General features: G+C 35.8%; 1 protein-coding gene and 1 pseudogene across 1 annotated transcript; one reads left to right on the forward strand and one right to left on the reverse strand.

Annotated features, from left to right (window-relative positions):
* The first annotated feature begins 1,295 nt into the window (after positions 1–1,295).
* On the forward strand, positions 1,296–6,576 carry LOC120177596 (pyrroline-5-carboxylate reductase-like). Its single transcript, XM_039183692.1, has 5 exons — positions 1,296–1,577; positions 2,753–2,801; positions 5,519–5,610; positions 6,141–6,213; positions 6,389–6,576. The coding sequence occupies exons 1-5, from the start codon at positions 1,437–1,439 to the stop codon at positions 6,496–6,498; spliced, it is 465 nt and encodes a 154-aa protein (XP_039039623.1). The 5' UTR covers positions 1,296–1,436; the 3' UTR covers positions 6,499–6,576.
* Positions 6,577–8,869: 2,293 nt separating this feature from the next.
* On the reverse strand, positions 8,870–26,256 carry LOC120177561 (annotated as a pseudogene).

Raw genomic sequence — 26,256 nt, forward strand, 5'->3', positions numbered from 1 at the left:
TGATTACTGTAATAATAAAAAACCAGAGTTTCAACAACGTACCTTTCGATTCGATTGCAGCAACAAACAAACAAAACTTCGCCGTAGAAACGCCTTCTGAAATGCAACAACAATTACGCTTCGATTTCAAAAACTCTATCTATTTTCAGAGGAAATTTAGCTATGCATTTATATTTACACCGGATATGTTATTTATATTTAATCGATACAACTACCTAAGTGCCGATACTTTTATGTCAAATGTTGATACTTTCGATAGGATATTTACCTATTTCTTTGAAAGTATCGATAATTTATTACGCGTACTTATTAAAGTATCGACACTTTCAACATATCCGGTAGCGCTTTACCGATTTTGTCATTTTGAGACCGGTTTTATCATATTTTTACCTGTTATATTGTTATGGATCGATACATTTTTTAAAAGTATTGACACTTTATAGGCGCTATAACTTCTTCTTTTTTAAATTCCAAAAGTGTCGATACTTATATTAAATTATCGACACTTTCAACATATCCGGTATCTTTTTACCGGTATTGTCATTTTTTAGACCTGTTTTATCATATTTTTACCAGTTATATTGTTATGGATCGATATATTTTTTTAAAGTATCGACACTTTATAGGTGCCATAACTTCTTCTCTTTTAAATTCCAAAAGTGTCGATACTTATATTAAAATATCGACACTTTCAACATATCCGATAGTTATTTACCTGTTTTGTCATTTTGAGACCGGTTTTGTCATAGTTTTAGCTGTTATATTATTATAAATCGATACATTTTCATAAAGTATCCACACTTTTTAGACGTTATAACTTCTTCTCTTTTAAATTCTGAAAGTGTCGATACTTATATTAAACTATCGACACTTTTAACATATATGTCAACATTTTACCGGTTTTGTCATTTTGAGACCGGTTTTGTCATATTTTTACCTATAATATTACTATGGAGCGATACATTTTTCATTTGTATCGACACAAACCGACAAGCTAAGTTTGCCGGTTGCGAAATTTTTTAATATTTCTTCATGATTTAAACCTACTACATTATTATTACTCAACATTTCCGATAACACTAAATCAAATTTATTAAATATATTATAATATATCTAGTAACACCGTATATTAACCACCTTTACTAAGATAATCCCGTCAAACTCTAGTCAGTATTTTATCAATTTTACCTTTCCCCAGTCGTCACTCTCCCATTAGATTATCGATACAAAATCTAAAAACTTTAGCCAAGTGTTTGACGCTTAGACCCCCCAAATTTCAAAGATTTGCCCTGTCCGCTGCTTTTTCGGAAAGCCAGTACGACTACTTTTCCAATTACTAGCAAGACATAAAACCCAAGCAGCGTTGCCGCCGTAGACACGGAGGCAGTGCCTATACACACCGAAAGCTTCAAGCTTGGCTTCATCGGAGCCGGAAAATGGCTGAGAGCATTGCCAGAGTAGTGGTGCAATCTGGTCTTTTGCCTCCCCAGCGTATTTCCACAGCAATTCGCTCCAATCCCGACCGTGGTCTTGGCTTCAAATCACTCGGCATCCTTGTTTATGGTCTTAACAACGACGTATGTTTCTTACTTCCATCGGTTAATCTCTTTACATTTACTATTTCCCATTTTGGTCATTGGAAAAAGGAAAAAAAGGCTTCATTGTTGAATGATTGAAAATCAGATATTTGTTTTACTCTCGGGTACCAAAGGAATTAGTAGTTTCTTTTCTACTTTGGTTATTGGGTAACTATGTATAAACTTTAGTTTATACTTTTGTGAGTTTTTATGGGGACTAATTTGGCTTTATCTGGTTTTTCTCTTCACCATTTGCGTTCACATATTTTAATTCTTTACAAAGTGGAAAGTGTTGGTGTATAGCTAGGAGAGGGGACGTTTGGCGTTGTTTGAGGGCGGTTCACCAATTCTTAATGACAGTGGCAGTGGGAGGAGAGAAAGAGGAACAAGGGGAAGAGCGAGTTGCAATTGGTATATGAGCCAAACTGCATTAGGCAATCGAGCTTGGTGAGTGTTGACGTTCTATTCGTGCTGCACAAGAAAGAGGATGATGTTTCCGCACACGAGGGAGTGGAGACCCGTAGTGGGAAACAAAAGACGGCAAGTTCGAGGGATGCCATAACTCATATCATACACCTCTTCTCAATGAGTTAGGCCAGATGATGGTTGAAAGGAGTGATGCTCTCAAAGCTTGGTAGTGACTTTGAGGAACAAGATGAAAGAGCTCAAGGGTGAGCTACTCATTTACAAGGCCGCATTGCCAAAAGGGAGAAGAGCCGACCGAGATAACCAGTTCCCCTCTCAGGACAGAGAGTAGTCTAACATGATCTATGCATGGCTCTGGGTGAGTGTAGCTTGACGCCTAACAACTATGGATGTCAGGATTGTCATAAGCCTATCCAAATAGCCCGTGGACTATTTGGCAGTGGGATGATCAAACCTGCCGGCTGTTCGTCCGGAATGTGTCCACTGGACCTCCATTTTGGAGCGATTGAATGTTCTAGAATGAGACTTTCGGAGGGATGTGTTATGAAGGGCACAATAGAATGCAGATAGCTAAAAGTTATTGTGTTTGTTGATATTTGTTTATATGTAGAATTGGGGGGAGAATTACTCAAATTGGGGGGAGAATTACTCAATCTTTTCAGATTTATATCCCCTTAAGTTTTTATAATGCAAGTGTTTTTTGTTTTTGTTTTGTTTCTGATCCAACCCATGAATATACATGAAAACAGGTTGTGGATGCTAGTGATGTGATCATTTTCTCTGTGAAGCCCCAAGTAGGTAATGCTATTAGCTTGAGTGCTTCCTCTTTCATCCCTCTGCGCACTTCCCTTTTTGTTTTTGGAGCTCTAGAGCTGGCAATTCCATTCTTGCAGTAGGTACTCTTTTTCTCAAACATCTTGATAAAGATAGAAAACATATTATGTTTTCTGTGCCGGTTTCAGAGGAAAAGGAAAACTACAATTAGTGAGAGAAGCTCCTCCTTCTCTCTAAAAATCAGGTGTTTTAGATAAGTTTTTCTATTTTTATTCCTTATCATTTCTCTTAATGGCGAGTAAGGTGAGAGTTCCGGTTGGGAAAAACTGTGTCACTGTGATCATTTTCAACATTCCAGAGAGTTTTCATTACAAAGGTCTTTGGTTATTTTTCGATAAATATGGCGAGGTGGTGGATTCTTTCATCCCCAATAAAAGAAGCAAGGGAGGAAGTAGGTTTGGTTTTGTTCGTTTCACCAGACTGGAGGACGCGAGGAAGGCTATCAACTGTGTTGATAGATCTTGGATTCAAGGCAACAAAATTAGAGTATTCATGGCGAGATATCTTCCTCGTGATGTTTTCTGGAGGAAGAAGTTCTCTGGTCCTTATTCAGTAGAGGGAAACAATGTAAGGAAGGATGTTAGTCACATGGTGGCTCCCATTGCTGGTTCTGTTGACGACAGTAAATTCTCAACTCTCAAAGACAGCTTGTTAGGATGGTGCAGAATTTTTATTAAGTGGGTAGAGTCGTCTTCTTTTGAAGAGGCAGTCGTATCCCCGTTATCCAAGGTGAGGGAGCTCGTTGGTGCCTTTCCAGTTAAGTTTCCTGAGCTGGAAGAGGGTTCTGAAGAAGCTGGAAGTTCCATTCACTCTTCGGAGGTGCAGTCGGCCGTGAGGTGTTCTGAGAATGAAGAAAAAATTTTCTGCTATTTGGGGACTAGTGCTAGAGGCAGCATCCTGTCGGGTGAGGGTGTGGAGGACAGGAACATAGGAGAGGCTTTGATGATGGGTCCGAGGAGCGACGTTGGGGGTCAGAGGATGGTTCTTTCCCAAATGGAGGGAGTGGGGGAACACAAGACATTGCTGGTGCATGCGGAGAGAGAAGCAGTGGATGTCTTTAAGGACAATTGTTTGCCTGCACGTGGTTTTGTGGAGAGTAAGGATTTTTTAATTAATTCTCCCATACAGGATGGTCTCTTAGTGTCAAAGGAATTGGAATATGTGAGCCTAAAGGATAAAGTGGATCTGTTGGTTCACGTGGAGAGGTATAATGAAGTTGCCTTTAGGAAAAATAGTGAGTCTGCATGTGCTTTTGTAGGCTCAAAGGATTATTTTAATGATTTCCCCATGTTGGATGGTCGGGTTGAGATAAGGGAGGTGGAGGAAGGGATTCACGAGGGTTGTTCTTACAACTATGCTTTCGTAAATCCAAAGGGTATCGCAAGGCAGTACATGAGACCTAAGGTGGGTTCTGGCAACAAATTTAGATCTAAACAATTTTTTCAAGGGAATTTTACAGCTCCTAAAAGAAAGTATAGGGGTTCCCGAAGCAAGAGCCATCAGAGTAAGGTGCATTGGGAGGAAGAGGTGTCTGTTTTTTATGGCAGATTCACTTATGAATCTGATTTTCCAGCATTGGGGCAGTCTCAACAGAAGGATACGTTCAATTCCTTGCCTTTTGGGAAAGATTTGGGTTGTGAGTCTAATGGCGCAGTAGTGTATCTATTGTCGGAAGACGATGGCGGGGGAAGGAGTAGAAGGTTCAGGTGATCTACACCATGCTTTTTGTCTGGAGCTGGAAGTTCGGATGGTCTTTAGCCAACAAGACGTGGTGATGTGGTGGAAAGGCGGCTATATGCGTGTTTTTTTTTTCCTTATCATGTGAAAGCTCCGTGGCCTTTGAGTTAGAAGTTGGCTTTTATTGTTTTAGTCAGCTGTCACCCTTGGCTTTTTTCTGGTTGTTTTGTTTGATTGAGTGTCTATCGGGCCTCGTTTAGGTTTTTTGTTTGGCCAGTCTTTTTTAGGCTGTTGTTGCTTTGTTGGATTAGGCTGGTTCTGGTAGGATTGTTGGTGGCTGTTTTTGGTGTTTTGTTCATATTGGGGGTGGCTCCCTGGTTGTATCGTGTTCTTTCTATGGTTAATAAAATCTTAAGGCACTCTTTTCCTCCTTCCGCTGATTAAGGAGCTTCTCTATAAGCTCCTTTAGTCATGAAGGAGGTTTTTAACGAGGCCTGCAATTCCTATAAAAAAAATATTATGTTTTCTGTAAATGTGTTTGGTAGGAATATGGAGAAGTTCTGCTTCCATCAATTATTCGGTATGGTTGAAAAGGACGAGTATTTGTTTTTGTCAGCTGGAGTGGAAAATAGTTTTCTATTTTCTTTCTTCTCACCTTATTATATTTTAGGTGTGTCTAGTAGGAGAGAAAAGTGAATGAGGATTTAATATCTCTGTTATTTTACCTTATTATAGATAAAGAGTTGATATGGTATCGTAGTTTAACGAATGTAGTAAAGCATGACCACGTCTATTTTTCTTTTTTCTCAAGCACGTTTACACACATATCACTATGGTTTTGATAGTTTGCATTTTACTGATTCAGTCATGATATTGTACTTGAATAAAGAGAGAGATCGTACAAGAGAATCAGAAAACAAAAAAGTATGCATGCAGAACATCTTCGGGTGCATTTTTGGACTTCTGTCTGTTTTTAGTCTAAAACGTTTCCTTGTTTCTTGCAGCTAAAAATGTGGTCTTGCAGCTGAGGCCGCTACTTTCAAAGAAAAAGCTTTTGGTTTCAATTGCTGCAGGAATAAAACTGAAGGATCTGGAGGTACGTCCTTTTAAGCTCTTTACCTTTACAAGAGCGTAAAAGCCATGGTGCTAGCATAAATTATCCATTACCATGTTATTCAAAGAAGCTTACCATAATGTGATTTAAAAGATTCATGTTTTCAGCATAATATACAAGCTAGTTCCAAATTTTCAGTCCGAGATTCATATTTTCAGATGAAGCACGAGCGAGTTCTTTTAAACTGATCTTATCTTTCTTTTCTCGGAGCAAAACCGATTCAAAATAGTCGTTTCTCCTTACTTGACATTGAAAGAACTATCTAGGTAACTATAGAAATTCCTTTTTCTCCTTGTCCTTATTTCTATCAGGAAGGTTTAACCAAATGGCCATACTTGACTACTTTGTATTAGAAATCAATTGCTAAGATATGATCGGCAAACTTTTCCCATCATCATTTTCTCTTAATTCTTACACTTTGTACTCCTTGAGACTCTCATTTCCTTCATGTGCAATTGTGGTGTCAGATATTCTTCTTTATTTCAATAAAACAATTATTTTATTTTTTTTAGGAATGGGCTGGCCATGGTCAATTTATCAGGGTGATGCCTAACATACCATCTGCTGCTGGTATGGCAGCATCAGGTATAACCCTTTCACCATTAACTGAATATGAGCAAATTATTATCTTTTTTATCACATGGTTTTGAAAAATATGATTCTTCCTAGTCCCACGAGTTCGTTCTGCAATCTTTTATCATATATCTTACTGACCAATGCATGACCATACAAATATCTAATCCTTTTCCATAATGTACAGTTATGAGCTTGGGAGGATCTGCAACAGAACAGGATGGGGAATTAGTTGGTAAATTATTTGGATCAGTTGGCAAGATATGGAAAGCTGATGAGAAACTCTTCCAAAGTTAGATTAACGAGATATATGCTTCCTGAAAATATCCAGCGGTAGCGATCCGGCATACATATATTTAGCGATTGAAGCTTTAGCTGATGGCAGAGTGGCTGCAGGTCTTCCACGAGAACTAGCATTGGGACTGGCTTCTGAGACTGTAAGTCAATTCTACTTCGTGCATCATGTATCTTTCATCATGTGTGCCCGATGACGGAAATGCTTTGTCACATGGTAGTTGTAAATTGCTTTACTTCGATTGCAGAGTACTTGGTAGTTGTAGGTTCATGGAGAAAATGGGGGAAAAGTAGAGGCTGCTCCCATGCTAGCAATAACTGGTCTATGGCTCTATTGTATGTTAGATGATAACTAGGTTCATTTGTTTTGCAGGTTTTGGGAGCTGCTTCTATGGCCGTTCAATCTGGGAAGCACCCTGGTCTGCTGAAAGACGATGTTACATCGCCTGGTGGCACTACGATTGTCGGAATTCACGAGCTAGAGAAGAACGGCTTCCGGGGAACATTTATGAATGCTGTTGTGGCCGCTGCCAAGCGTAGCCAAGAACTTTCCTAGACTTGAATAAAAAAAAAAAGAGATATGATGTATCGTGAGTAGAAGAAAAGTACCCCCTCCCCCGTTGATTATATAAATGAGATGTCTTTCGGCCTTTTTTGGCCCAACAGGGGTATTAGAATAAAAAAATTAGGGTTTTATCCATCATCCAATATCATTTAGGGATCTACGACATTCAATATAGTGTCGACAAAATATTTTTTTAATGAACTCGGATGAGTGGGTCTCACGTGGGCCAATAATTTAATATTTCTATCGGGACTCGTCAAGTCAAGGTGACGAGTTCGTTTAAAATTTATTTTTAGATTTGAAAAACAATTTTAAAAATAGAAATAAAAAAGATAGGGGTACTAATTATCTCAAGGTGACGAGTTCCCTCGAATTCAAAAACTAGTCATTTGTAGCAGTTGGTTAAGCGGGCATATCTTTAACGATCACAAAGGAACTCTTCACCTCGAGGTGTTGAGCTCCCTCGGGTTGAATTTTAAAAAAATAAATTAATTTAAAAATAATTATAATTTTTATTAAAAGAACATTGTTTACAAAAAAATAACATATATATATATATCTAAGTTCTTGAGGATGTCGAGGAATAGTCAAATGATAATGGAGCGGGGCTCGTTGAGTACGGCGAAGTTGTTGGCCTTGATCTTTGTCGTCTTCATCTTGGTGAGGAGGTGTACTTGACATACTCTTAGATGCACCTTCGAAATACAGTGATGGAGTTATGATATTTGATGTCATCATTGTCATTACTAAATTGACTTTGCGGCTATGTTGTTGACCATATACGATACAATCCTATTCATTCTCAACCGCATATTCTGTCGAAGATGTTTGAGTGTGTTGCATTGCATCCAATGAATCTCCAATCCAAATCGACTGAGTCTAAGTTGAAGTATGATATGAAGGATAGAAACTGAAACTCTACTGAGATGCATTAAAGTACTCTTCAGCTGTAGATATTGAATCAGGAGAAGAAGACACAGATGATTTCTTCTTGGACTTGGGGAATCTGGCCTGATGTTGTTTCCATTCTCCTCTATCTTGTGGTGTCGTAAGATATGGTTTTCCATCAACTTCGTAATTTTGGAGATAGAGTGAATGGTAGAAATCTAGGTCTAGTTGTGTAATGTCGTACAGTGGGGGAGCGATAGGTGTCACTGATTCTAGAGCTCGATGTAGTCAACGTGCTTCACCGACCAATTTTTGGTATATTTCCTATGCATATCAATTCTATGGAGTGTGTCCATCTCAACGATTTGCGTAGGAATTAACTAATGCGACGCATACTGTAGTAGAACACTATCAGCGGTGTACCACTCAACAATTGCAAAATGTAATACGGGCGTCGCGACACACCATAAATAAGCTCCTTAAAAAATTATGGTGGCAATAATCGGTAGATCTCATTATCGACATATGAAAGCCAAGAAAACTGTAAATATTAAATATCAAATTAAATATATATAAAGTTTAAAAATGGATCCGAAAAAATAATAAAAGAACAAATGAATACTGCATATCACGGTAATGTCTATCCTCATCCGTATATCTTTTGTGGTGGCACCCGAAAACTTTATCTTGGTTATTTTATGGCACCATCTAAAATATTTAAAAATAGAAAAAGATTAAAAATGAATAAAAAATTTAATTCAAATTAAAAAAAAGTTAAAAAAATTACCTTACAGCAATAGGAAACTCGACTGGGGTTGTCGTAATCAGCGTAAAAATGGGAACCGATATCACGTCCACGATTGTAGCAAAATTAGATAGCTTGCTACGTTGGCTTTTTAACCCCGCTCGAGAATTATAGCCTTACAAAGCTCTTGGTATAGAAAGGCTAGAATCGTCGATCCCCAACTGGTATTGCGACACTCAACAAAGTCATTGAATATTTAAAGATACTGGGTGTGCGCCAAATTATCAGACTTATTCGGTAATAATATCCCTCCGATCAATTGGATAATATATGATTGGGACGCAAAAATAACCTCATCCTCGGTAAAGTCGTTGGTCACTTGGAATTCAGACTCCAACCACGTAATATGTACCCGATAACTATCAATGCACTCATATGGTGACACCTTTCCGAAAACTTCGTTGGCCATCGCCTTGAGCTCGTAGTTGTTCAACCTCACCACGGAGCCTCTATTCACGGGAACACCGAGTTGGTAAGCGATGTCTTCCAAAGTAATCATCGCTTCACCATTTGGGAAATGGAAGGTGTGCATCTCGGGCCTCCAACGTTCAATCAAAGCCTGAATCAATGTCGGGTACACCTTGAAACCACGTATAAATATGACAGAAAAAAACTAGATTGCTGAAGATATATCAACATCTGCATAAACGGATCTCTAATAGTCATTCCGCGCTGATGAATACTCCGTTCTTCTTCCGGTCTGAGTTCGATCAATGAAATATGGAAGTTGTCGAGGCACAACATTTCTGTTTGGGAAGCCATTTATTGGGTTTTTCACTAAACTTAATTTTTTCAATTTTTTTGGATTTAGGGTTTGGCAAAAAATCAAAACCTAAACTCTTATTTATAACCTAAATTCAAATATCTATAATAAAAATATCTGAAGGAACTCGTTACCTCGAGATGACAAGTTCCATATGACCATTGATCAACTGCTAGTTTTTTGAATTCGAGGGAACTCGCCACCTCGAGGTGACGAGTACCCCTCTTTTTTATTTATACTTTTAAAATTATTTTTCAAATAAAAAATAATTTTTAAACAGACTCATCACCTCGATGTGATGAGTCCTGGTAAAAATATTAAATTATCAGCCCACATAGGACTCACTCATCTGGGTCCATTAAAAACAATATTTCGTGATGACGAGTTCACCCGAAACTGTAGCAAATGTCGTAGACCCCTAAATAATATTGGATGATGAGTAAATCCCTAATTTTTTATTCTAATACCCCTATTTGGATAAGAAAAGTCTGTCTTTTGTTTAAATAGACAATCCATAGACTTGCAGCACGCCAGTGGGGTCACACCTACTTCTAACCTAAGTGGTTGGGCATCCTAGGCCCATCCTGGCTCCGTGGGCTGTTCCTAATTCAATAAACTCATTTTTTATATTTTTTAAATCAAAATTAAAAAACAATCTCTCAATTTTTTTGAAAACAATTACATGAAAGTGCTCTCAAATTAATTTTTTAAAGGAAAAATATACGCTAAAAAGCCCAATCTTATTGGGCATTGCAAAAAAATATCAAACATCCTATCATCCTCCTACCTTGATTGTTAGGAATAAATAAACAAAAAGTACATCAAATTAAATGGCAATCTCTATTTTGGTCCCACCTCTTTTAAAATACAACGAGGCAAAGTGGGAAGTCAAGAAAACAGTGGCTAAAGAAAAGAATAAGACATACGAGGAAATGTACAAGAGATTAGAAACCAAGGAAGGACAAAACGACATCTTCAGGCTTGCTAAATCCAGGGAAAATAGGAAAAAGGATCTAGGTAGCATTAGGTTTATTAAGGACAACAATGGTGTTCTTTTAGTTAAAGATAATAATATTAAGAGGGTTTGAGGTAGTTACTTCTTTGGCTTATTTAATGAAGGTGCCTCTCCCTGTAGAGATAGTACTGTTGATGGGTCAGCCGACCATCATACTCCGGCCAATGATTTCCCTACAAGTAGGATTGGGTTTGAGGAAGTCAAAATGGCTCTTAGAAAGATGGGGAAGGACAAAGCTGTCGATCCAAATCAAATTCCTATCAATGTGTGGTTGGCCCTAGGAGAAGAGGGAATTAAGTGGTTGACCAACATCTTTAATATTATTTTAGAGACTGCCAAGATGGCAGAGGAGTGGATAGAGTCTACGGTGATACCAATCTATAAGAATAAAGGAGATCCCCAATGTTGTGGCAACTACAGAGGTATTAAACTACTCAGCCATACCATGAAGCTATGGGAAAGGGTGATAGAGGCTAGGTTGAGACATGTTACTAGGGTTTCGGAAAACCAATTTGGTTTTATGTCAGGCAGGTCTACTACGGAGGCGATTCATCTACTTCGACGGCTTATGGAGAAATATAGGGAAAAAATAGAGATCTACACATGGCGTTCATTGACCTTGAGAAGGCATATGATAGCGTTCCCCACGATACGATCTGGAAGACCTTGGAAACGAGACGGATCCCAACTGCTTATATCCGGGCGATTTATGATATGTACTGTAGATCTACTACTTACGTCAGGACTACAGTTGGCAACGCCAAGGTATTCCCGGTGGAAATCAGACTCCACCAGGGGTCGACTCTTAGCCTTTACATCTTCGCCTTGATTATGGATGACATCTATTGTGAGACACTAGACGGTGTTCCATGGTGTATGCTTTTCGCTGACGATATTGTCTTAGTTGCTGAAATAAGAACTGAACTAAATAGTAGACTGGCTACCTGGAAGACTGCTTTAGAAGAAAAAGGTCTAAGGAACAATATTGAAAAGATAGAGTATGTATGTTCAAACTTCAGTGGGAACCAAAACGATGAAGATGTAGAAGTATGCATAGAAGGACACGTTATCCCCTCAAAGGATTGTTTCAAGTACCTAGGGTCTATGATACATAAAGATGGGGGTGTAGATGATGACGTTACACACCGTATAAAGGTGAGATGGCTAAAGTGGAGGGCTGCTACTGGAGTTTTGTGTGACAAGAAGGTGCCTCTAAAACTTAAAGGAAAATTTTATAGAATGGCAATAAGACCAGCGATGTTGTATGGATCAGAATGTTTGGCAATCAAGAATGATCACGTAAGGAGGATGGAGGCTATAGAAATGAGAATGCTTCGATGGGCATGTGGTAGGACTCTGTGGGACATGACACCAAACTCTGCTATTAGGATGTCCTTGGGGGTGGGGCCTGTATCCGAAAAATTGAGGGAGGGAAGACTACGGTGGTTTGTGCATGTACTTAGGCGACAACCGCCGGATGCGGTCAAGAGGGTAGAGTCGATTACAGTCTACGGTGCCAGAAGGAGAGGACGACCAAGGCGAAAGTGGGAAGACTGCTTGAGATCTGATTTGAATGAATTAGTCCTTGCCAAGGACATGACCTCTGATAGGAAAGTATGGAGACTTAAGACCAGGGTAACCGAGTAGTGCGGTTCACAGCCATAGGGTGTAACTTCTCTGTCTTCTTTATAATTCCTTTGTAGTAATTTCCATGACTTCTACTTTATACACGTTTATGTCATTGGAATGTATGAAGGCTTAGAACTAGGGTAGCAGAGTAGTGTTGCCTTAGTTTAGGTATTAACCCATTTGACTTTATTCCTTCTCGTAGTTTGCTATCGTTGACTTCTATGTATCCTTCTCTTAAGGTTTCCTCTTTTTAAATTTAGTCGGGTCTTACGTTTCAGTCTATATGCAGAGATTTCTACGCAGGTATTTATTTGCAGGCATTACTTCCCAATACAGACGCGCATATGAAGACTGTTCAACTATGTATTTATTTATTTATTTATACATGCATTGCATTTTATCTTTATTTTTTATTTTTTGACTGTCAGAGGTCTTCCACGGAAGCTGCTCTCAACCTAGCGTTGGGGTCAGCCTACTACCCTACCTCCCCCTTACCTCATTTAATATGGGAATAGGGTTTTGTTGTCGTTGTCTTTTAAAATAAAGAAAAATGATACCTAAAAATGAAATAATATCAGTAATGTACAATATCAAAGATAGTCTAAAGTCTCTGCCCCCCAAACCAAACCAACATGGCCAGGAAGCTGATTTATCTTGAGTCATCTTCACAATCAAGCTAAAGGGTTCACCAAGACAACTTTCTCTCCCTTTTCTCAAACTTCCTCCATTTTCAACCTTTTACGTCTCCTCATTTATCGAAGTAGAAGGCATCTTCCGAACGAGTTCTAGACATCGTTCGATAGCAAAATCCACGGCTGCTCTAAATGCACTATGTATCCGTTTATCACTTATCTTGAGAGAACTCTGATCATAGAGGTGAAGATTGGTGCAAAAGATGCATTGCCTCTTCGTTCCAACACTTTTGAATGTCATGTGCAATCTTGATGGCATCCATTGAGGTGCCTAGCAATCCACGTTTAGTGAACCCCACAGAGTATAGACCACAGTCACCTTTCCACCCATTAGGGAATGGCCTTATAGGGTACCCATCTTTCTCCGATAACATCTTTTTTTCCTGCCAATTTGTTCCATTCCTCTTTCTTTTAGATCTCATCTTTCAAGTTATGGTCATCTTTAACATATATAAACCATTAAGAATCGTAGATAAACAAAAGAAAAGAAAGGGTTTGTATACCTTTAGCCAAGAGGGTACATTGCTTTTATAACCAGTTGCTAATATGATTGCATCGAAGTTCTAAGTTTTGCCATTGGCAAACTCCACAACATGTCGTTTTAGTCTCTTTATGATTGGACGTACCTATATCAACAATAGTTCTAAATTAACATCGGCAAACTTTTTTAGTTTTACATAAATTTAAAACTATTGGATGAGAGAAAATAGATGACTGAAATTAACTCATTATTTTTTACCAGTAAAAATATTTCCTGTTGATAGTTATAATATTGTATTACTGAGTTATTTACGTTATTTTACCTTGAAAAGTGCGAAGAATTATCTAAAATTCTCATATTAAGAAGAATTAAATCACACTCATATTAGAGCTTACACCTAGAATCTAAAGCTTAAGAGGTCATTTTTTGGGTGGCATACCACTTTGTATTAAAACTGAGTATTGATACTCTCAAAACACAATATTAAATTTGTTGAAAGAGTTTACGATTGATTGTTTGACATCTAATATTTCTAATACTTTTTCTCAAACAAATTAGAGATTTTCTATTAACAGGGACAAATCTATTAAGGGTATGGGAGAGGTCGCGCCCTCAATTTTTTTGTCCAATAGTAATTTTAATCCCTACTAATTTAAATATTTCTCAAATCAATCTATTGTCTCTTAAATTTTGGAGTAAACACTTAATAAGTTGTTATTAATTTTAGAATTAGACAATTTAATCATTCATATCTTCTAGTCTTACATCCGTCCCGTATTATAGGATCAATCAAACACTTGATATTTAGCTACCGAAGTGAAAAAGGTGATGTGATATATGTGAAAAAAGTGTGAAGTACCTTCATGTCTCCACTTTTGATTTTAGCAAGCGTCCCAACATCCAAAAATGGCTTTTTCCCCAAGAGATTTTTGAGTTCAAGGGGACCCAATTTTGGCCGGGCCAATCCGAGTCGAGCAGTGTCGCCAAGCATCAACCGAGACACTATCAGCAAGAAGAGGTCGACTAGCCGCAATGGCAGCCATTTGAACAGCCACATGGACAACCTGAAAGTCGATATCCCTAGCATCTCTTGTGGGAGGACATGAACCTTCAGTTCCATAAACCCAAAAGAAAAAATGACATAAAAATATGAAGTTGATTGATGGGAAGAATCAAGCCACCTAGCTTTATTGTAGTGTAGGTTGATGTGCAAAGAAATTAAGAGACACGATTATTTCTTTAAATTTTTTTAATTTTTTTAATTTTTATATAATTTTATTTTTTTATATTTTTATTGATGATTTATTTTTATTTTTAAAATTTTATTTGTTGATCTCCTTTAAAATTATTTAAATATTTAATTATACATAATTAGGACAACATGCACGACATAAAACCCTATGTTGTTTATACATGTTTTACTATGTTACGCATGCTAAGGAATCCCAAGAAAGTGAAAGAACAAAGATCCGTGTCTACCAAATAATTTTGTTTTTATGGGTATTTTTATCATTACTAGAATTAAAGCGTAAATTATAAATTACATCACTAAACTTTTTTCTCACACTTATGTTGGTCACTTGAATTTTAAAATTTTCAATTTACTCATATTTTGATCATTATATTATTAAATACGTAACAGCCTTATAATTGAATATTTTTCTTTTAATAATTATAAAATGATTCTAAAACTTTCTTTATTCTTTTAGAAAAAATCTACTATCAAACTTCATTTAATTTCTGGATAAGAAAACATATTTTTCTAAATCATAACAATAAAAAAAACGAGTTATATATTTTAGTTATAGATCAAAGTATTTTACGTTTGAGTATAATTTCATAATCTTAAGGGGCAGTTTGAGAACCTTTTTAATATTCCAATCAATAAGCTTTCTAAAAAAAATTATAGATGGTGTGAATTTGCTTTAATGTATAGAGAGAAATATATTAAAAAAAGAAAAGAGAAAAGAAGAGATTTCTTACAGTATCTCTGACCACAAGTGAAGGCTTTGCATTATGATTGCAGAGATCCAAGCACACCTACATGCCCGAGTTCCCACACCCCACCACCAATACCTTTTTCCCTCTAAACTCTTCACCACTCTTGTAAGAACTCCTATGCCTTATTTCCCCTTCGAATTCATCTTCTCCATGAATATAGGATCATGAGTTTGTTTTCCTTCAATTTCTCTCGACCAGTACTTCATGAAGCTTCAGATAAAACACAGAGAAAGAGAAACCAGTAGAATGGAAGCGTAAGAGAAATTAAGAGGAAGATGGTGATATGTCAGTAGCACTCTATATATATAGATTTATATATATTCCTTTTGTTTCATTGAAGAAAATTCGTTTTCATATATGTGGAGGAACAAATTAAATTATAGTGGGGACATTTTTTTATTAATTATTCCAAAAAATAGAAGGAATTTAATTTAAAAATTTATGCAGGTATTGCAAATTACGCTGAATAAATTTACTTTCTTCATCAAAAACTAAAAAATTACTTCAAACAAACACCACCGCATGGGGATGTCACTCCATCTGTCATGGCTGGAACTTAGAGTCCTCATTGGGTGAGTATATAACTAGTTGAAAAGAATCATTAAAATGGATTTCACTTCATTTTATAAATGTCTACCGGGTGGGAAAAAGGCCGATACTGACTTTGGGATTTTCACTTTGAAAATATTTCGAAATGTGAGGAGTCGTCATCCATCATTTAAGGTGTGATTGAGACACTATAAAAACCGGGTAATTTTAATAAAGCATTTTATTTTTATCAAAATACCGAGTTTTAGGGTCTACGAAAATCCAAAAATCGGGTTCGAGAGTCAATTACGCGTGGGGAAGGATTAGCACCCCCACAAGCACCAAAAAATTGGTACCTAGTTGATTACTCTTAAAATCAGAAATTTTGAGTTCGATCTTTATTTAATTTAAAAATCATTACGGATGCAAAAGTTGAAAAGTGTATTCGTTTATTAAGAACGATAGCATTCGCCCCTAGCATAAACGCGGGAGATCATCTATTGTGTCTAATAACTAGACATTGCCTTAATTTTAAAAATCATGATGCGATATTGAAAATGATGTCGACTTATTTCGGGAACTACCAATAGTTACCCCCAGAGTATGATTACGGGAGATATACTATTAATTCTTTAATAAGTGAACAGTGTCTTATGGTTTAAAAATAAAATGTGATCAAACAAATTTTTATTTAATCATAATTAAGCTAAGGTAAATTAAAGGTTTTTTCTAGCTTAAGGTGTCAAATTATGAAATTAAGGGAACCTAGAAGCTCATACCTAAAAATGTAGGCTCTAATATTAATCCTATTTGATTTTATTCAATTATCGAATCAAATAATCGAGATGGTCCCTCGAGCATTTAGGCGAGGGCCAACTCGAATTATTCCTTAAATTAAAAGACTAGTTTGAAATCTAACTAAAAGTGGAGGTTCTATTTAACCTATTTAATTATGTCAATGTTAAAGGTCTAATCGAAGTTCGGGGACTAAATGTCAAAGATCTAAATATCGAGTTCTAAAATATTTAAAAGCTTAAAGACCTAAATTGATAATTTCTAAAGTTGAGGACTAATTTAAAAGTTAATTTTTATCTAAATTATTAAACCTAAAGTATTTTTAGAAAATATTAATTATTAATAAAATTTAAAAGTCGAGCAATCGATTCTAGTAATTGGGCATCTATTGCTAAAACTCGACTCGAATTGCTCCTTAATTAAACTAGAGTGTCGTCCTAAATTCTAAGTTCGATTCGAGAGTTAATCTAATTTAAAATTAAATCTAAGAATTAAATTATGGAACAAAGCAATTAATAAACCTAATTTGAAAAAAAAAACTAACACAAAATATAAAAAACAGTAAAAACATAGAACAAAAAATGGAATAAACATAAAATAAGGACCTAATTGCATAAATATAAAATAAAAATGACTAAAATTCAAGAAAATAAAAGTCAGTAGCTAAATCAGAAATAAACAATGGCTAAATTAAAATAAATTAGAATTTAAAGGCTAATTTGAAATAAAATAAAAAATAGATTAGGGACCAAAATGTGATTTTCCAATTTATTTAAGCCTAAAAAACTGTTAAATTAAAAAGGGGCAAATTAAAAAATAGTCCACGACTATTTATAAAAATTAAAAGGGCACTACACATGGCCAAAGTGTAAAAATACGGTAAAATAACAGGGACTAAAAATAATTTTACCAAAAAATATATATCATGTATAAAAGTAGGTAAATCACAAAATCAGTCCCTTTAGTGACCAAAATGCAAAAACACGCTAAAGTTAGGAGATTAAAACAGTGAAAAATCCAAACCAATAAGGCACACATAGAAAAAAGAAAAATAGCAGTTTTGGTCCCTTCAGGGACCAAACTGCAAAAATGTGCTAAAAATATGGGGTCTAATGCAATTAAAAGGGACCAAACTGCAAAAATGTGCTAAAATTCTGGGGTTTAACGCAATTAAACCAATATTTTTTCTATAAATACCAACAATTTTCATTTTTGTTTCATTTTCAACCAAATAGAAAAAAATAAAGGGGTCGGCCGCCTCTAACCCCTTTCGACAGCCGTCCATGGTGGCCAGAATTCCCAAAATGACCCTAAAGACAAAAAAAGATCTACTAGTCTATGTTCTTTTTTCGGTGGTTAAAACCATCGAAAATAACTCTAAAAAAGACCCGAAAATGCCACTAAACCGCTCGACTCCCCCAACTCTAGCTACCCAACAACTTATTTTTTTTTACTCAAGGTAACCCGATCTACACTTTTCTCTTTACTTTTATTTATTTTCTTTTTTTTATATTTACTGCGAAAAACAACTTGAAGGTTTTATATATTTTGAAACTAAAGAAAAAAAAATTATTTACTGTTTATTCGAAACAAAGAGGAAAATCTTTATAGTTATTGCTGTTCAAAATCGAAAAAAATCTATTTTTTTTGCAACTTTAAGGAAACCGAAAAATAATACCTTGAAAATTTCTTTTTATTGCTTCTCCCAAAATCAGGGACCAGAGAGAGAAATCAGGGGAGATCCCCCATTTTAGATTCTGTTATGGGGTTTTTATACCCATTACATCTATTAAAAAAAATTCTTGATGATTTGGTTGGTGTAGCTATTGATTTGATGGTAGTGTGTGCAGGAACAGTAAGAGGTTGATGAGCTCGGGCATGGTGCGATAGGGGCAACAGTCGAAACATTCAATGCCCTGGATATTAAGGGATTTTATCCCTTTTCTTTTTTTTGGTAAACAATTGCTACTTGCAATAAATAATTCCCAATCAATATCAATTATGTAAAATAAAGTTCGATAATAATGAATTAGCACGCTCATAAAATAAAAGAAATTAAAATTTGTATAAAAAATTTAAAATAAGAAAAATTATAGGTAAAGAAGATAAACTTTTACTAATATTAAAGAAGAATTAAAAGAGGATTCAGTGTTAAAAACAATTTAGAGTTTAATCAAATTATTTCTAAACTATAATCTTTAATATATATTCATGTGAATAAAAATTTGATTACATCATAATCAACATAAGATGGGGAAAGTGAAGTTTTGTTTGGATAAATTTTTATTTATATCGAAACGAGCAGCAAGCTACGACAAAGAACAAGAAACACAATCACATCTATACCCTCCAATGCAGTTCTGTTGAACTATGTTTTGATATAACAATTTAAGGCAAAATATTTGTGGACTTGAATTGAATTTACAAAATGTTTTTGGACTTAATTGAATTTATTCAAAGTTTTAAAAGGTTTCAAAAATAATTCAAAGTCCATTAAATTCGGATTTGAGCCAAAATGCTAAAGGGCGTCAAAGTGCATCCATGCATCCCTGCAGTGCATCCATGCATCCCTACAGTGCATCCATGCACTTGCACTAATGCATTGATGCATCATGCAATGCATCCATGCACTCAAACATCGAATTCACTTAGTGCATCGATGCATCCTGCCATGCATCGATGCATCCTGCCATGCATCAAGGCTGCAACGGCTAGTAACGGCTAGTTTATTTGAATTTAATGAAGGGGTATCGATGCACCATGATAGTGCACCGATGCACCATGTTATGGACAGCCTTTTTGAGTAGAAAAATCATCCCCAAACGGCTCCAAAACATCCCCAACGGCTATATACAACATCAAACACATTCCAAGCTATAAATACAAGCTAAGGACACTTGAAGAAGGAAGAGAACAACTATCCAAGCAATCAAACACAATAGAAGAGTTTTTCATTCTTATTTCAACTTTCTCTTGTAAATATTTTGTTCTTGTGAGCTCAATCTTGTAAACACCTACCTTAGAGAGGTTTTCTTGTTTACATCTTTTATCCTTTTGTAAAGGGGAAAGGTTATAGCTTAGCCCGTGTAAAAGCTAGGGAAAGGTTCTAGTTTAGCCCGGAAAAACTAGGGAGTTGTAAGGTTATCTCTTTGTTCTCAAAAGAAAGAACAAATTAGTGAATTTGTTGGAAAATCCTTGGTGAGGAGCTAAGGTAGTGGACGTAGACTTTGGTTGAGAAATTCAAACCACTATAAATCGCTGTGCAATTCTCTATCTTTCAATCTCCTTACTCCCTAAACACAAAACCGTTCCGACCCCTCTTTACAAACCATTCCAATTGTCAATTTGAGCTTCCGAAAATACCAACAATTGGCATCAGAGCCTAACTCATTAAGAAGGTTTAACCACCTTGAGATGATCCTCGAAGAAGCTCTACCAATTCCTGACACAAGCGAGAAGATGTATTCCACCTCCAACTCGTTCCACATAGAAGACTCCCTACCAACCGACAAACCTCCATACTTCAATGGAGTCAACTATCATCATTGGAATAAATTAATGAAGGTATTCATCCAATCCAACGATTTTGATGCATGAGAGATAATCGAGAACGACTACTCTTGTCCAAAGAAGAAGAAGAAGAAGATGAGTGACGAATAATGGAAGAAAGCTCAGCTTAATGCCAAGGCCATGCACATGTTGTTTTGTGTATTTGGTCCTGAAATCTATGAAGGGGTTTATTCATGTTCAAGTGCCAAGGAGCTTTGGAATAAGCTTGAGGAAATCCATGGAAACAAGAAAGAAGAACAAATAAAGGTGGTGTCTCTAATGGCTCGTGAAGAGCTCGAGGTATCTTCTAACTCAAATGAATTTAATTCATATACATTTGATGAGTTACAAGATGCTTTTAATAGGTTATATTCGGAGTTTGAGACCATGAACTCCAAATATAAGAAAATGATTTCAAAATTTAAAATTGAAAACGATTTTCTTTTGAAAACAAAAATAGATTTTGAAAGTCAAAATGAAATTTTAAAAAAGGATTTAAAGCTTTCAAAAATAAAAATTGAAAGTTTTGAAAAAGAAAATTTTGATTTAAAAGTTAAGCTTGAATGCTTAACAAAAGAAAAAGAAATCATTTTTAATTCATTTAGTTCAATAATGACAATATGCTCACATTGTCATTATCATGGTCACAAGGAACATACTTGTCCTTTGAAGAAAGGAAAACGTTTTAAAATTAGACAAGTATGGATTCCGAAAGGAACAAGAGGCATTGAAACTAACGTTGAAGTATCCAAAGCAATTTGGATACCAAAATCGAAATAAATGTCTCTTGTAGGAGTGTGAGAGCAATGGTGATGAAAGTGATGATATTCAAGATGCTCTAGCCACACATGAAAAATGAATGGGTAACCACTAAGCTTAATGATTTAATTTTGGTTATTTGGTTGCTCATTTGATTTTAAGCATGCATGAGTTGTGATATTAAATGATTATGTTTTGTTTTAATCTCATGTATGTTGAAAACAATTGGTATGATGAACAATTTTAAAGTTTCAATAATTTTTCAAAATTTTTAGTTCATCTTAATAAATTTTTGGTCAAAATTGGTTTTAATGCAAATGATATCTCTCTAATAATTGATATCAGTTTTTTTTTAAAAAAAAACTTTGATTTTACAAATGTTAAATTTTTGACCTAAATTTGAACGTTTATGCATGTGGTTTAAATGAAAATGATATCTCTATAACAATTGATATCAAAATTTTCAAAATGCATAACATTTTTGGAAAACTTTATGCATATGCACTTAATTTTAACAAATGGTATTGATATCAAATTTCAACAATTGGTATTGCATAAAGTATTTTAGTCTTTGATATATTGAATTTCATGTGCTACTAACACATTTGTTATTCTTTGTAGAAATTCAATTTCTTTTTAAGTGTCAAGTTCTTAAAGCTAAATTTTTATTGGAATGCATTTATTGAGGGGGAGCTTTGATTTTTCAAATAAGTTTTAAAATGTCAAATTTACTACTTACTCTCCAAAGTTATTTTGAACTTCAAAGATTGAATTATTTTTTATATAACAAAAAGGGGGAGAAGTTTTGGTTTGAAAATTCAATTTCTTAATGAAAAAGGGGAGCAACATTTTCATATATTTTCAAACAATTGGTATTTGTTACCAATTGGTATATTTTTCATTAAACATTTTATTAAGGGGGAGTTTTGCCAAAAACAATTTTTCAAATGTTTTGTTATATCAAAAAGGGGGAGATTGTTAAACTATGTTTTGATATAACAATTTAAGGAAAAATATTTTTGGATTTGAATTGAATTTACAAAATGTTTTTGGACTTAATTGAATTTATTCAAAGTTTTAAAAGGTTTCAAAAATAATTCAAAGTCCATGAAATTCGGATTTGATCCAAAATGCTAAAGGGTGTCAAAGTGCATCCATGCATCCCTGCAGTGCATCCATGCACCTGAACTAATGCATCGATGCATCATGCAATGCATCCATGCACTCAAACATCGAATGCACTTAGTGCATCGATGCATCCTGCCATGCATCCATGCATCAAGGCTGCAACGGCTAGTTTATTTGAATTTAATGAAGGGGTATCGATGCACCATGATAGTGCACTGATGCACCATGTTATGGGCAGCCTTTTTGAGTAGAACAATCATACCCAAACGGCTCCAAAACATCCCCAACGGCTATATACAACATCAAACACATTCCAAGCTATAAATACAAGCTAAGAACACTTGAAGAAGGAATATAACAACTATCCAAGCAATCAAACACAAGAGAAGAGTTTTTCATTCTTATTTCAACTTTCTCTTGTAAATATTTTGTTCTTGTGAGCTCAATCTTGTAAACACCTACCTTAGAGAGGTTTTCTTGTTTACATCTTTTATCCTTTTGTAAAGGGGAAATGTTCTAGCTTAGCCCGTGTAAAAGCTAGGGAAAGGTTCTAGTTTAGCCCGGAAAAACTAGGGAGTTGTAAGGTTATCTCTTTGTCCTCAAAAGAAAGAACAAATTAGTGAATTTGTTGGAAAATCCTTGGTGAGGAGCTAAGGTAGTGGACGTAGACTTTGGTTGAGAAAGTCAAACCACTATAAATCGATGTGCAATTCTCTATCTTTCAATCTCCTTACTCCCTAAACACAAAACCATTCCGACCCCTCTTTGCAAACCGTTCCGATTGTCAATTTGAGCTTCCGAAAATCCCAACAAGTTCTCCAATCTATGCAAATCTGAACATTGATAGTATCCCCCATATCTATACAACTACCAACAAGCTTACTACTTATAAAATCACGGATGCCATTTATAATGTCATCAACACTATGATTAACATTCTGAATAAGGGACTTACCTCGAAGATATGAGCATGCCCACTCTAGCTCACCTTCTTAGTCCATAATACGCTTCTCTGCATTCTATATAAAGTGAAATCTTCTTTCTTCATGATGAGTTCCAGGGATGTTAACTGATTCTAGAAAGTGATAATAAATTAGTAGTGGGTGGCTTCGTTACCAAGAGTGTTGTTCCATGCTTTTTGCACCGATAGTGTTTGGTCTGGCTTCCTTAATCTAGGAGAAGAATGTGTAGGTGAAACATATCGTGAGGGCTTTTAACATGGATGCTGACTTCTTAGCAAAAAAGGGTATTGGGTAATCGGTGTTGTCTGATAAATGGTCTATTCATTGTTTTTATGCTAGTTATTGTGGTGTTGTATTCTTGAAACAAAGTTTGATGTAAGAAACTCCTATGTTTAGTGGATGAGTCAATAAAATTTCCCGGGCACTCTTTTCCTCCCTCTACTTCTAATGGGCATATATTAGTATATTGTTGGTATGAGGGGTTTAACGAAGTCCCTATTTTCATAAAAAAAATTCTTCTCCAAACGTTAGCTCCAAAAGGATAATAAAAGAACAAGTGGTCCCAATCCTCATGTGCCAAGTCGTAGAGAACACAATCATAATCTAACATCAATCCCATACGGGTCAATTTATCTCGTATATAATCGATCAAAGAGAGCCATCCAAGTAATCAATGTGCAAAGGGTGTCAGATCAAAATATGCCAAATGACTTGTTCCTTCTCTCCTCTAATCTCCCCTCAAATATGCTTAGTGGATTTCACCACGGTAGAAGGAGAACCAGCAAACAACCCATGCCCAATTCCCCTAAGGGGAAGATCTTCCGAAAACTCCAACTCATATACATAGTGGGCTAATACTCCAAAAATTCTTCCCCCGAATAACATAATTCCTAATCTCGTTAGACAAAGTGATCCCTTATTTGGAAGGATTTTCTTTATCAAAACGAGACCCCCTCAGCTTTCAAGGAGTAAATCTTACTTCAAGCTACCCTTACACCCAAAGACAACTCGTATTGGCCCTTTTAAAATAATTAGTTAGATATTTGTTTAATACGATAGGCAACAAACTTAGGGAGAATAAGATGAAAACAACAACAATTGGTGATGCTAAATAAAACAACTCAGATCAATTGGAGTCTTCCCTTATAACTAAGTTTCATAACCTCCTAGTGATCAAGCTTTTCATAAATCGTCTCCAAAAAACTATGACACTCCTTCTCCGAGAGCCTCTGAGTAACTAACGAAACCCCAAGGTATCTAAAGAAAACTCACCCAACTTGAACCTTGAAGTAACCACGATGCAATCTAACACCTCAGCCCCAATGCATGAGTAGAATAGTTCACTCTTGCATGCGTTAAGCTTCAAGTCTGAGAATTCATAGAATACTTCAATGCATATTTAATCACATTCATGATCATAAAAAAAATATAAGGAGAGAGTAGATCAACCTATCAGAATCCCCTCACACCCTCAAAGAATCCCACAAAAAATTCATTGAAGTTGAACGAGAACCAAGTAATAGTAAGGCCATTCTCAATCCAATCTCAAAACACCTTTGGCAATCCATATGCCTTCAAGACAGTCAACACAAAGTTTCAATTCAAACTATTAAAAGCCTTATAAAGATTAATTTTAATGGCACAATGGCCAAACAAGGTTCTACAAGAGTACCCCTTGACAACCTCTCGAGTCAACAAGGAATTATCAATAATGCTACGACCTTTCACAATAGTCATTTGGTTAATCGAGATCATATCAGGGTAATAAACTACTAGGCGACTAACCAAAATTCGAAAGATAGTTTTATAAACTACGGAACAACATGAAATTGGTCTGAAATTTTTCATACAACACATGTTCAAGGCCTTCTGAATCAAGACCAAAGTGGCCCATTAAAAGTCGGATACATGAGATAGGATTCAAATAAATATTTTATTGCTACAAATTTTTTTCCCTAATCAACGACCAGGCAACTTTGAAGAATAAGGGGAATAGTCGTCTAGCCCTAGATCCTTGTCATCACCCTGATCGAAAATGGATTCATTGATCTCTTTAACCAAGAATTCTCTAGTCAAGAACTCATAAGCACCATCAGTGAAAGAGAATTGTAATAAGTCCCTTCAAAGATCTACATAACACCCCTTTACAGACGTGTCATGTTTGCGCACCAAATTCATGAAAAATCCAACAACCTCAATAGACATTTCCTCAAAAGTGAAAAAGTTTTTACCCATCATCATTTTGCAACACCCTAATAGTATCTATTTTTTAGCAAAAATAGTAGAGTGAAAAAACTTTTTTCCATACCACCTTATTGAAGATATCTTATCTTAGCCTTCTGACTATAAAATATTTTATCCTTTTGCTCCAACTCCTCAAGATCACGCTGTTGGGAAATAAAACGAGTAATTTTCCTATAACCAGATTAGTGAGAATGTGAAATAAAAGCGGAAAAATAATACCCGAAATTGATAACGGAGTTCAGCCAATTATGCCTACGTCTCCGGACTGCTACAGATCTTTTAATAAGAAAAGAAAATTTACAGGTGTTTACAAAACACTCACAACTCACAAGAAAGCTCTCTAGTATTGGGAGAAAGAAATGTTTTGGGATGATTTGGAAGCTAAATGGGTTAGGGTATTTATAGTTGAAGCTTAAAGACTAATCTTTAAAAATACCCTAAAGTGCATGGACTAAAGTGCAATATTCCCAAGCCAAAAAACAACAAAAATAGCCACCAAAATCGGTGCATCCTTTCTTGACTTTGTTGGTGCATCATTTCTTGATTTTCAACAATCTCCCACTTGAAGATTGATTTTAATATGTCTTCACACCTCGATCAATGCAGTAGCATTTATGGTATTTTTACTCTAGCATGCCAACTGAAGTTGAACTCACTTGTTATGGAGCGCTTTCTTGTCTGGTGGTAATACAGCTTATTACCACGCCTGATTTGACATAAGCGAGTCCATCTCATATTTCATGGAAGACTCCTACTTGACTGAATCCTCCACCTGCATTGCTTCATCATAGCACTCTGGTCCTCCCATACGAACTGCTTGCCTTGGCTTTTGCCGCATGTAACTTCAAGATCTTTCGCGCCATACTTTGCATCAACTTGGTTGCCTTTCAATGCCACCACTTGCTCATGGCCCCCCCATAAGGACTCAGCCTCCCATAACGGTTGTTCTTGCTTCAT

This window comes from Hibiscus syriacus, unplaced genomic scaffold, assembly GCF_006381635.1.
Source record: "Hibiscus syriacus cultivar Baekdansim isolate YM2019G1 unplaced genomic scaffold, ASM638163v2 tig00112293_pilon, whole genome shotgun sequence".
NCBI classification, from domain to species: domain Eukaryota; kingdom Viridiplantae; phylum Streptophyta; class Magnoliopsida; order Malvales; family Malvaceae; genus Hibiscus; species Hibiscus syriacus.

Excerpts from the sequence above, each read along its gene's own strand:
- LOC120177596 (XM_039183692.1), top strand. The coding sequence starts at position 1,437 with ATGGCTGAGAGCATTGCCAGAGTAGTGGTGCAATCTGGTCTTTTGCCT. Across the intron at positions 5,611-6,140 it reads TAAAACTGAAGGATCTGGAG|GAATGGGCTGGCCATGGTCA; the intron begins GTACGTCCTTTT and ends TATTTTTTTTAG. Across the intron at positions 6,214-6,388 it reads TGCTGGTATGGCAGCATCAG|TTATGAGCTTGGGAGGATCT; the intron begins GTATAACCCTTT and ends CATAATGTACAG.